Source organism: Ailuropoda melanoleuca, chromosome 13 (genome assembly GCF_002007445.2).
Source record: "Ailuropoda melanoleuca isolate Jingjing chromosome 13, ASM200744v2, whole genome shotgun sequence".
Taxonomy (NCBI): Eukaryota; Metazoa; Chordata; class Mammalia; order Carnivora; family Ursidae; genus Ailuropoda; species Ailuropoda melanoleuca.
This window is the reverse complement of record NC_048230.1, coordinates 551102-564596: the sequence shown is the minus strand read 5'-3', so window position 1 is coordinate 564596 and position 13495 is coordinate 551102. Positions and strand designations below refer to the sequence as shown.

Sequence of the window (13495 nt, the reverse complement as noted above, 5' to 3'; positions counted from 1 at the left end):
GAAGAAGCAGGCTCATAGCGGAAGAGCCTGATGTGGGGCTCGATCCCGTAACGCCGGGATCACGCCCTGAGCCGAAGGCAGACGCTTAACCGCTGTGCCACCCAGGCGCCCCTACAGGGAATTTTAAATATCAGAATATTTAAAGAATCTATCATGATTAAGAGACCTCTTATAAAAAATTGAAGATGATTTAATATAAGTAAATGTATGTATATAATATATCAGATCAATTGCCTAAAAGGTACTTTTTACAGGTTACAATCCATTCTTGATTTAAAAGAAAAAACATCCAGCTGTAGTCATCTAGGAATAGAGGGTACTGCGGGATCATTTCTAATGGAGAGTAACAAACAGAAGTAAGAGAGGGATCCCCACTGTTACATCTATTTTTATCATTGTCCTAGAACAATTATGAAATTAATGTCAAGAAAGGGATAAAGAAAGGGGGGTAATCAGAAGGGGGAATGAAGCATGAGAGACTATGGACTCTGAGAAGCAACCTGAGGGCTTCAGAGGGGAGGGGGGTGGGGGAATGGGATAGGCTGGTGATGGGTAGTAAGGAGGGCACGTATTGCATGGTGCACTGGGTGTTATACGCAACTAATGAATCATTCGAACTTTACATCAGAAACCAGGGATGTACTGTATGGTGACTAACATAATATAATAAAAAAAATTAAAATAAAAAAAAGAAATAGAAAAATCAAGTTTAAATATTGAAAAGGAAGAGAAAGCAAGCTTTTTGATTGTCCATAAAAAATAATGAAGAATTACTGAAAAAAGTAGCAAGATAAAAATCAAACATACAAAAATATACATTCCTTAACACCATCACCATCATCATCAGTGTATATTGGTGGAAAACATTATGTAAAAAAAATTAAAAAATTAAATTCTTATGTTAAGTGAATAAAGCAGGATGCAAAACTGTACAACATGGTGTTATTTCAATATTAACACAGACAAATACACACTCATACTCTCACACTCTCACACACAGAAACAAGACTGGAAAGAAATACCAAAATTTTTAGTGGCTTGAGTAATAATACGAATGGTTTTTATTATCTTTCTTCTATTCTTCTCTACTTTCTGGTTTGTCTACCATGAACGTAGATTATTTTTATAATATTTTATGTAGTACCACCTCCTGGGCATGATCATGGAATACTTACTAAGTCCCCCATCATAATAAAGGAACTATGCAAAAGAAACCAGAAATCCCTTCCCCTGTGATATGTACAGTTCAGGTTCTCCTGATGTCTTTGATACTGACCGAATTTCCTTGGGGCTGTCCCTGACAACAATTGCAGCTAAGAGCTGTTAGGAGAATTACCCTGGGTGAGGCACTGTGCACAGTTCTAAGTGCTTTATATGTATTAACTCCTTTATTCCTCACAACCTGCACTATGAGATGGATACCTTTTATAATCCCAATTTTATAGAAAGAACATGAGTCGCATAAAGCAAGAGGCAGAGGCAGGATGTTAACTCAGGTCATCTGACTCTAGAGCCCCTGCTCTTAACCTTTACACATACCACCACTCGAGGTAACCAAGGCATGTGAAGGATCATGAAGCCAGGTGGTTCTGAATTCTGTCTGAATCCATTTCTGACTCATGCTTATGACTCGAAGACCCACTCCCGCTGTAGCTGTGCCCTTGCAGGACCCAAAGTCTTGCCTTGCACGCTGCAGTTGCTCAGGGTCAAACAAGTGCCTTGGCTGGATCGCACCCACAGTCAGCAGTTGCCCCAATTTCCCTTTTTTTATTTTAACCCATGTCATCAGATGGCAAACTCTGTTTTCCTACATCCCCACCTTTGCTTTTGCTATTTTCTCTATCTAGAATATCCTCCTTCATTGTCACATGGTCAAAGTCTTTGAGACTCAGCTCAGATACTACCTCCTCCAAAAATACCTTCCTGATGTGCCCATTTTTAAGGGACTTCGCATCTTCAGTATTCCCAACACACTTCAGTTGTATTCTACGTGGCACTTACCACTGTACCTTCCAGCACAATCATTTAGTGATTTAGTGTAGTTCTCTCAGTCCAACTGAAGCATAAGATTCATGTCAGAATTTAGGAACTATATGCATAAACTCATTTTAGTTATGCACCATTTCATAAATGAATACTGACTGCACTCATTGACAAATGGGTTTTCTGACAAAGAAGGCATCATTGTGGGATATAGTAGTGAAGAAGGGGTTTCTGGACAAGTGGGAGTTTGTTCTAGACTTTGAAGGATTGGTATGACTTGGACAAGGGAGAGTCAAATGAAAGGCACAAGTGACAGTTGCTGGAAGGACTCCTCCACTTATCTAGATGGGGCATGCGGTGCATGCAGCAATCTATACACTGACATACAGCTTTTTATATAAACTTCTCTCACATATTTTCTATAATCAGAAGAAATATTCCTCAAAAACGAGTAAGTCATGAGTCAGAGTAATATGCTCTCCTAGTAGCTTCTGTCTGGCCCTCAACCACTGAGAGATGGAGCTTACATAAGATCTCCTAAATTCTGGGTTGTTCACCAGACTATGGATATAGGATCAGTCTAGGATTAGTCTGTGGCTAACCAAATCACAAGAGTTATAATTGATGAGGAAGCCCTTCTGGATCACCACTCTTGGGGGTCCATATGAGTCCCAGGCTTGCCTCATGCCGTGGGAATTCCCTGCTCTGAAGTTCCTATAGGTTCTCCATGTAGCAGTGTTGGTCTCAGTGAATTGGTGAGGCCACCCAGCAAGGCTTGGGTTCTGGGCAGGGAAGTTGAACACTGAATCTCATCCCACTCATCCCTAACAGTCAGAAGAAAAACTTCATCTAGAAAAGAGAGGATTGGTAAAGATGCCTAGAAGGGGAACCTCAATCTCTGGGTAATAGTCCCAGCTCTTCCACTCACCTGATATGTCATCCTGAGCACGTCTCTTATTTTTGCTTTTGAGACTTAGGTTGCTGCACCTGTAAAACCAGGAAGTTTGACTTAGTAACAAGTAAATTTCCTTCCATTTTACAGAAGAGCAGAGGGAGGAGCATAAGAAAACTCACTTGTAACCACACGTAGGCCAGTGAGGTTGCACGGGCAGGAATGCAAGGGGGGTTAGAATCTGCACAAGCTCAGTCAGCTACTCCACGGGGGTCACCAAGGGGCATATAGACGGTAATTAGATAAAAAGAGGAGCCCATCTCTGTCATGGGGCTTCTCCACCACAGGGTAATACTCTTGTGTCCTTAAAATTGCCCAAGCAGGGAAGAGGAGGTGGGAGAGCTGACTAAATAATACAAGTGCTAATAAATAGAGCAGTAGTAAAGCAGTGGTGTCTCATACATCCGTGGTGATCTAGAATTTCTCCAAATCTTTATCTACATCCCCCATATTGATCTATGAGGATAGATGGGGCAGTCATCCCGATAACTCCATGTAACAAGAGGGGATATAAGGGAGATCAGCAATGAATCTGGGTCTCCGGTCTAGGTGTTGTTCTCCCAGATGTCTGGTCCAAATGGGATTTGGGGGCAGAGACAAGCTGACTCCTAAGCTGGGGATGAGGAAGAAACCCAAGAGAAGAGGCAAAAACTGGAGATGCCCTTTCCAACTTGAAATTCTCGATGAATCCCCAGGAACAAAATACATTCCCCCCCTAGGGCCTTGTTAGTGAGGGCCACAGACACTGTGTCTTGGGAGCCCCAAAAAGATCCTGAGAGAGTTGGTTGAAGCACTGTGCTGTGCTGTGCTGGGAGGGACCAGGGGACCCCTAGGAAGTTGCCCCCCCATGATTATCTGGGCCAGACCCTTAGAAAATAAGAATTTAGTGATAGCGATGATGAGAGAGGAAGTTGGAGAGGTTGTATAATGTAACCCTTGGACTCTTAGATCTTCCTCATTAATAACTCACCTAAGTCCATGTGATAGCTTACTCTCTTTGGGAAGCATGCTGGACTTTGTAGACAGCTAGACCTGCTCTTCCAGCTATTAGCAACTACTGAACCCCTTTGGACCCCGGTTTCCTTATTTGTGGAATGAGAGTAATATCCTCTCAAAATGCTGTTGGGTGGATTAGATGAAATAACACAGGTAGAGTTCTTAGTGGGAGACCATTATGTTATTAATATAATAATAATATAATAATATAGGGGCACCTGGGTGGCACAGCGGTTAAGCGTCTGCCTTTGGCTCAGGGCATGATCCCGGCATTATGGGATCGAGCCACATCAGGCTCCTCTGTTATGAGCCTGCTTCTTCCTCTCCCACTCCCCCTGCTTGTGTTCCCTCTCTCGCTGGCTGTCTCTGTCTCTGTCAAGTAAATAAATAAAAAATCTTAAAAAAATAATATAATAATATAATATAATATAATAATATAATAAATTATTTATGTTATTAATAGAATAACATAATATTAATATAATAATATATTATTTATGTTATTAATATAATATTAATATAATAATATAATAATATATTATTATTATATTATATATAATATATCAATAATGATAACATGTACATGACCCCACAGTATAAGATTTATATGATCAACCCTTACAACAATCCCTTGAAGTAAATATCTTTACTATTTCCATTTTAGAGATAAATGATTGAGGTTCAGAGTGACTCAGTAATTTGCCTAAGGCCACATACTTAAGGCTTTGAGGAGTTAGGGCTCAAACTTGCATTTGTCTGATTCCAAGGTACATGATCTCAACAATTATGCTATGTGATCGACTCTTCCACCCCTATCCAATTAACCCCTGTCCCCCAAACAATATACTTGTTTATACTGTTGTTTGTGACCAATATTGATTCTAATATGCTATGGACTATGCTCCAGGATGAGCCTAAGGCATCCTCCTCTCAGTAATAGGGGCCTCTCACCACCCCAATGGCTTAGTCCACAACACTGGGATTGACTTCCAGCTGCTGCCTCCAGCATAACCATCTTGCTCTCCAATTATATCTGCTTATTCTCACTGCAAAGAATTATGACCTTGACTCAGTGCTCTTAGGAGGAGCTGACCTTCCAGTGTTAGGCTGGCATGGTTGTCCTAAGGGTGGAATATATAAATGTTAAGGCTTTTTATCATTTAGTAACATTTTTCTAAAGACAGATGAAATCTATATTTAATTGGAGCTCTAAAAGTTGTTCAGAGACGGCAGGAAAACAGTAATACTTGAAGAGTATTGTCTATGAGTTTATTTATAAAACATATATTTGAAAACATAGAACTATTGAACTTCCAATTGTTGGAAGACATCAAAAACAAAGATGAAAGAAAAATGGTAAATTGGGAAACTTAGAATTATTTGTAAATATATGGCTAAAGATATTCACAATTCATAACGAGTTCCCAAAAATCAATAAAAAAATTAACAATCCAGTAGAAAAAGAAGCAAAGAACATTAAAAAAACAATTTTCAGGCAGCCATGAGATTAGCAAGGTGGCAGGATAGGAGGTCCCAATATTCATCTCCAGGGGCCTCACCACTGCTGTGCCCTGCTCTCTGAATACCTTGCCACCTACAAGATGGGAGCTGCCACTGCTTTGTACCCCACACACTGGGTCCAAAGTCACAGCTCTGGCCCAATGTCACCAAGCCAAGGTGTGCTGCTGTGTGACTGCATCTTGGCTCCTAAGTAGAAGCTTTCACCTGCCATCACCAGGGAGTCCTGCCATTGCCCTGTGCCTTGCAACCTAGGTCCTGAGTCAGGGCTGTGACATTCCATCACAGGGGCTGTGTTGCTGTGGCTTTGTGTCCCAACTCCTGGGCCCTAGTCTTGGCAGAGACCCACATCACCGGGCTGCATTGCTGTAGCTCTCTGTCCTGCCCCCCACGTCCTGAGTCAGGGCTTTGATCCACCATCACTAGGACTGTGCTCTTGCTGCTTTTTGCTCTAAACTCTGGAGTCCTGAGTCAGAGTTCTCACCCAGTATCGCCAGGGCCAATCTGCTACTGCACCCTGCCACTTAGCCCCAAACCACCATTGTCCTTTGTTATCCCTGGGCTAGCCACTGCAGGATTTTCCTTCCCTCTCAGAGCCTGAGTCACCGTAAGCCCTGGAAGCGCAGACCCTAGTTCTATGGGAGACCTGCATGTGTTCATATGTCAGACACTAGCACCACCACCACAGCAAGTGCACTTAATCCCAGGACTCGGACTTAGTGGCCGCCATGACTGCCAACCCAGCAGACCTGGTGCCAAGAGGGATCCCCTTAGCAAGAGCTTACCCCCATGGACAAATAGAACAGGAGAATGCCAGTAGCCTTTACCGCCAAGAACCCCAAGAACCCTAGCTGCCATTGTTTGGACCACTAAATACCCCTGTGGTCTTTGCCAGTATTGAACTGGCATCTGCCCAGCAAAGGAAGCCATTAATAAATTGAAAAGGCAACCTATGACATGGAAGAAAATATTTGCAAACCATGTATTTGATAAGGGGTTAATACCAAAAATATATAAAGAACTCATTCAACACAATAAGAAAAACACATAATCCATTTTTAAAAGTGGGCAAAGGATCTGAATAGACATTTTTCCAAAGAGACATACAAATGGCCAATAGGTATTGGAAAAGGTACTCAACATCACTAATCATAAGCACATCAAAACTGTCATGAGATGTTACCTCACACCTGTCAGGTTAGCTATTATAAAAAAGACAAGAGCTAGTAAGTGTTGATGAGATGTGGAGAAAAAATAAACCTTGTGCTCTCTTTGTGACAATGTAAATTGGTAGAGTCACTATGGAAAACAGTATGGGAGCTCCTCAAAAAATTAGAAATAGAGCTACTGTATGATCCAGCAATCCCACTTCTGGCTATAGATATGAAGTAAATGAAATCACTATCTCACAAGGATATCTGTTGTTTCATGTTCACTGCAGCGCTACTCAGAAAGCCAAGATATGGAAATACCTAATGTCCTTTTGATGGATGATTAGATAAAGAAAATGTTATCTATAGATAGATATTGATACACACACACACACACACACACACACACACACACTCACATAATGGAACTCTTCACACTTCTGACAATGAGGATGGAATCTGATAGCATTATGCTAAGTGAAATAAGCCAGAAAGAGAAAGATGAATTTGGTATCACGTGTATGTATGTGGAATCTTAAAAGCAAAAAAAGCCAGCTTCATAGAAACAGAGAGTAGAATGGTGGTTGCCAGGGACTGGAGTGAAGGCAACATGGGGAGAGTAGGGTGAAGGCCACAAGCTTTCAGTTATAAAATGAATAAGCTCTGAGGATTAATGTCCAGCATGGTGACTACAGTTGATAATCTACATTCTTGAATTTGAATAGATATTAAACATTCTCACCACACACACACACACACACACACACACACACGAATTAACTATGTGAAGAACAGTATGTGTTAATTATCCTGTTCTTGGTAATCATTTCGTGCGTGTGTGGATACATATTGTCATGTTGTACACTTTCATATATACAATTATATTTGTCAATTATTCCTCAATAAACTTGGGAAAAATTCCCAGTGAAGAAATAATAATGGATTATATTAGTTGGCTCAGGCCTCCATAACAAAATACCATAGACTGGGTATTAAACAACAGAAATTTATTTTTTCACAGTTCTGGAGGCTGGAAGTCCAAGGTTAGGTGCCAGCATGGTCAGATTCTGGTGGGGGCTCTCTCTTCCTGCCTTGCAGGTGGCTGCCTTCCTGCTGTGTCCTCATGCAGCATGTCTCTTGCTGTTTTATAGGTCACAGTCCACCGGGTTGGGGCCACAACCTAATTTAATCTTAATTACTTCCTAAAATACCTCATTAATACTTCCTAATTAATCTCATTTAGCCTTAATTATTTCCTAAAGACCCCAATTCATATACAGTCACATTGGGGGTTAGGGCTTCAACATATGAATTTTGGTGGGACCCAGTGTAGTCCACATCATGGATAATAAACATTTGAAAATATATTCAACCTTAAGTGATGTCAAAGAAATGCATATTAAAATAATAATTAGTATTTTTCAACCATTATAATGTCAAAAAATAGAAGAATTTATTTATAGTAGTTACTGTTAACAAAGTTGTGGGGAGCAAGAAGTCTCACTAACCACTGTAAGAATAAAAGAGTGAATTTTTTGTGGGATCAGGGGATATATATATATACACCTGTTTTTATTTTTTTCGACTCAGGAATCTTACCAATTAGAACTTATTGAAATGCTTGCAAGATAATAAAAACACATCTTTGAAGAATATTATTTATATTATCAATCGTAATTACAGTAACTCTAGAAACAATATAAACCATCAGAAGAAATATGGTTAAGTAAATTATGGTTAACTCATAAATTAACATTAGGCAAGTATTAAAATAAATAAGGTAAGTTTTTAAATATTCTGATAGAGAATAAAGTCTACCAAGTAATGGGTAAACAAAAAAGACATGGCATGACATGCCCTTATAGATATGACATACATGTAAATATTATTATATTGATATAAAAATATGTAAGTGTATTTATATATGTATAAAAAACTAGAAGGGAAGCACCAAATTCTTAACAGTGGTTTCTTCTGGAAATTGAATTATGAAGGGCTTGGATAGAGAGGGTAAAGATTTGACTTTCATTTTCCACTGGTAAAATTTTGTTTTGTTCTCATTTTTATAAACATAAATTCTAACGGGAAATTTAAAACCAATGAATGATATTTCTGTTTTAGAAAAAAAATGAGAAGTACCAAAGGAAGTATAAACTCTTCACTGTTAAATACCCTAGAATCTTGCAATGTAGACAGAGTACTCAATGTCTCAAATTATACTGTACTAAATCTAGAATCTTGTGTGGGATCCTGGTGTCAAAGCAAGTTGGGGAAGCTGTTTCAGGGGAAGCCAGATGGGAGGATGTACTAATACTTGGTACCAAGCTGTGGCTTTCCATATTCCAGTTTGCAGAGAATCTTTGCTGGAGTATTTTTAGGGACTTCAGCAGAAAATAAACAAAGGGTCCTGCCTGTAGGACCATGAGTCTCCCAGAATGCAGAGCATCCTGGGTTCTAGGTCCATCTGGAGTGGAAAGGGTAACTAGGACGAAAAGGCAACTAGCCAAGGATTTTGGTCTACAGAATCTGCAGACACATTACCAGGTAGAGCTTCCTTGGGGAACAAGAAGTCTTACTTCGTAACAAAAGTCATTTTGCTCAAGGATCTAGGAGAGACAGGAAACACTTGCTGTAGTTCTAGCCTTCTGATACACTCCTCATACAAGGGCTCGCTTCCCTGTGAACACCTGCCGCAGAGCCCCCTGCACATCAGGGTTCCGGAGGCTGTAGATGAGTGGGTTCAGCATGGGGCTGATGACAGTGTTGAGGATGCCAATCCCTTTATCCTTGTCTGAGGCCTCCACTGAGCCCAGCCTCATATAGCTGAAGACACCTGTCCCATAGAATATGCCCACCACAGTGAGGTGGGAGCCACATGTGGAGAAAGCTTTTTTTCTGCCCTCAGCAGAGCGGATTCGTAGGACTGCAGCTACCACATGGATGTAGGAGGTGACAATGAGAATCACAGGTGCACCTGCCATGAGGATACCCAGTCCAAAGAGCAGCAGCTCGTTGAGTTGGGTGCTGGAGCAGGACAGCTGGAAGAGCTGTGGGAGGTCACAGTAGAAGTGATTGATCACACTGGGACCACAGAAGTTAAGTGTGGCTATGGCTACTGTGTGGGTCAGTGCATTGGTGAAAGCTAAAGCCCAGGACACGGCCACCAATATCCTCTGGACTGCCTGGTTCATTCGGGCTCTGTAGGTGAGGGGCCGGCAGATGGCCAAGAATCGGTCATAGGCCATGACTGTCAGCAGGAAGCAGTCCACACCAGCCAACTGATGAAAGAAGAAAAGCTGTGTGAGACAGGCTCCATAGGGAATTGTATGCTTGTGGGACAGGAGACGAGCCAACATCGAGGGAACAGTGACGGTGATGCACCCAACATCCAGCACTGATAGGTTCCCCAAGAAGAAGTACATGGGGGTGTGGAGTTTGGGCTCCACCAAGATGGCAGCCAGGATGCTGAGGTTGCCTCCGACTGTGACCAGGTAGGCAAAGAGGAAGACTACAAAGACAACAGGTCCTAGCTCTGGTGTCTCCACCAAGCCCAGCAGGATGAACTCAGTAACAGCTGTTCCATTGGTCCTGGATTCTGGGTCCATGGGTCCCTGAAAGGGATCAGTGTTTGCAACTTAGTTATTCAAGAAAATTGTATCAGCTCACTCTCAAATGCCAAGCCCGAGGCTAAATTTCAAAGTGTCCCTAGCGGTTATTTGTCCACTCCTTAGGCATACCTCACTCATTAACCCTCGTCTTCACCTCATTGCCCTCACCCAAGTTCCAGGTGCGTTACACTACAACTACCTTGGTATTCCCTCTTCTTATGAAAGATATATAAATCCTTTCTTCCAATGTTCCCTAGAATCAAGGAATGAGGTCCTCCCAACAACCTGTTTGAAGAGATTTGGGAAAATATGATGCTAAAAGTAAATTGAATAGGTAGTAAAATAGAAACAACAGAAGAATGTTGTAAGTATATTACAAAGGAATAAATACATGGCAAAGAAGCAAGATAAATGTCAAGATAAACAAAATTAGGAAGTGAAAGGCAGCAGACCAAAAATAAATCAAATAACTTTGGTATACTATATGCTCCTAACAATCAGCTATAAAACCCAAAAGTCCCAAGTGTAAGATGAAATCTTATAATATAAAATGAAGAATGAAGCAGGAAGTGAATTTATACCTGAATCGTATATGTAAGCACCTAGAAAAAAGACCCAAAATAAACATCTCTCAATTCCACTGACTGGTAGGAATATGGGAGAATTTTAATTCCTTTTTTCCACCTTCCTTTGCTTTTAAATGATCTACAATAAATCTGATTACTTTTATAATACTAAATATGTTTTTAATGATCTGTTTCCTCCAGATTACAGAGATCGTTAAAGGCCAGAGTAACAGCTCAAGGGCTCCTCTCTGTCACATTTCCAGAAGGTTCAGGGAGCTGCTACCCAGCAGGTTAAAGGTTTAGAGTGGTACACCCATCTTGATTTGCCTCACTGCTCCGTGAAGTAATGAAATAACACTTGCTTCATTTTACTTCCTTTACAATTACAACCCACTTGTAGTGAAACAGCAGACTTGCTTACCAGCTTCTGCCCACATTAATTTATGCAGTAACCATCAGTGGAAGTTTATGGTCTCTTTTATTCTCTGTGTGCATGTTTTAGCAGAAGATGAATGTTTTAAGACTGTATTTATCTTCTACTCATTAAACTAATTCCTTTGGCTTTTTTCTGTTTTTTTTTTTTCCTTAAGATTTTATTTATTTATTTGACAGAGAGAGAGAGACAGCCAGCAAGAGAGGGAACACAAGCAGGGTGGGAGTGGGAGAGGAAGAAGCAGGCTCCCAGTGGGGCACGGAGCCCGATGTGGGGCTCGATCCCAGGACCCTGGGATCATGCCCTGAGTCAAAGGCAGATGCTTAACGACTGAGCCACCCGGGCGCCCTGACTTTTTTCTGTTTTTTGATGGAACTTTTAAGATGTAGTAACCTGGTAACATTGGTACCTGGAAATATTTAGAGTTTTTTAAAATTATAATTAAACACATCGTAGATAATAATAATTAAAAGTTGTGATTTCGATAACTGTATTATGATCTAAGAATTATGAAGATAGATTCCTAAATACTGAGCAATACTTTAAAATTCAAGACACAATGTCAATTTTCCATCAGTAATGTAGATCCTGAGTCATGGTGGGAGGCCCATATCCAGAGTAATATTCAGCTGGAATCCACTGGTGGAAATTACCAGCCTGGTACTTGTTAAATATTTTGACTAGAACCCTCACCCTCAGCATGGCCTCCTCAGGGCACAAAGCTGTAGTCATTACACCCTGTATATAGTGTCATTGAGTTAAAGAAGTACCAAGTTGGTTGACATCTTGCAGAGTATCTACTTCCTCATTTTACTAAAGAGGAAACTATGGTGGAGCATCATGGGGCTGGAGTTGTTGGGATTAGAGTGAACAGTGAATATACTTATAAACTGTCTGGTTTTCTATTTTTTAAAAAAGTACCTAACCTTGGGCCAGCCCATTGTATGCTTGCTACCCCAAATAACTCTGAGGCTATCAGAGAAGGATTTGTATGAAGACACCAGAAATTTGTCCACTGGTTTGACCAGCCCAAATTGGCTGCTTCCAACCAAACCCTCAAGGGGCATTTCCTGACACTTACTGTGGGATGGAAGAATCCATGTCTCTTGGGCTGCCCTGGGTGTCCTCTTCTTCTTCTTCTTTTTAAAATTGTATTTATTTATTTGAGAGACAGCAGAAGCGAGAACCAGAGGGGACAAGCTGGGGAGGGGGAGGGGGCAGAGGAAGAAGCAGGCTCCTCGCTGAGCAGGGAGTCTGATGTGGGGCTCGATCCCAGGACCCTGTGATGATGACCTGAGCAGAAGACAGTTGCTTAACCTGCTGAGCCACCCAGGTGCCCCTGGGTGCACTCTTCTGACTGAGAAACCTATTCTTTAGCCCACCTGTGCCTTGTGGACCTCACACTTTCAGGCTCACACACCTGTGGTAAGTAGCTCTCCAACAAGCAGGCTCTGTGGTCATGGTTACAGTCAGCACCTGCGTCCCTTCATTCTGCATCCTACCAATCACAGAGTTCATTCTGGAGCTCTCCTCCCTCATGTATCCTGTGAGGGCCTTTTCTCTGATGTCTTCCTGATTCAGGTTTTCTAAATCTGTCACCATATGTAACAGAACCTCGGGTCTCTCATGAGTGCAGGTCTGTGGGGGCACTTCTCAGGCACCAACAGTCTGCCTCCCAGCCCTCTGCTTTCCATTTCATCCAAAGACAGCCCATTTTGCCCAGAGGAAACCACCCTGCTTTCCATGCCTCTTCAATGCTGTCTCTTATGGTCTTCCTCAAGCTGATGGCAGGCTACCATTCCTCCCAACCCCAGCCTCCCCTCTGCCATCATAATCATCACCCATTATTCTTATTCTCTCAAAATAAGAACTTGGTTCCTTCTCATGTTAAGAGGTTTTCTGATACTTACAATTTTCTGATAATTATATTGTAGTATGTAAAAACAATGACAAATATAGGAAAATTACAGGAGTTTAGAATATCTTGCAACATCCTTGTCACAAAATAGAATATCTTGCAACATCCTTGCCCTGTCTGAACAGTCCCTGGAAACCACCCTAATGGCCCCTCATTTTCTTTTTCCATCTCATGCTCTCCTGACCCCTTTAGATCCTGCAGAAATCCTCTTTTCTATACAGGTTCATTTTACATGTGCAATTAAGGCAGCACAGCAGCTGTAGACATGCAAGGATAGTTGGTGAAAACCTCAATGCCAGAATCCAAATTAGATCTCTGTATTAGTGGCTGTCAGTTTTAGGGGATGCTGCATAGATGATTCCATGTGGGT

The 13495-nt window shown here is 41.4% G+C and overlaps 1 protein-coding gene across 1 annotated transcript; it reads right to left on the bottom strand.

Moving 5' to 3' along the window:
* Positions 1-9257: 9257 nt before the first annotated feature.
* On the bottom strand, positions 9258-10205 carry LOC100483401 (olfactory receptor 3A2). The gene has a single exon (XM_002930852.2). It carries the CDS (start codon positions 10203-10205, stop codon positions 9258-9260), a length of 948 nt encoding a protein of 315 aa, XP_002930898.2.
* Positions 10206-13495: the final 3290 nt, after the last annotated feature.

Coding starts and splice junctions, on each gene's coding strand:
- LOC100483401 (XM_002930852.2), bottom strand. CDS start 10,205: ATGGACCCAGAATCCAGGACCAATGGAACAGCTGTTACTGAGTTCATC.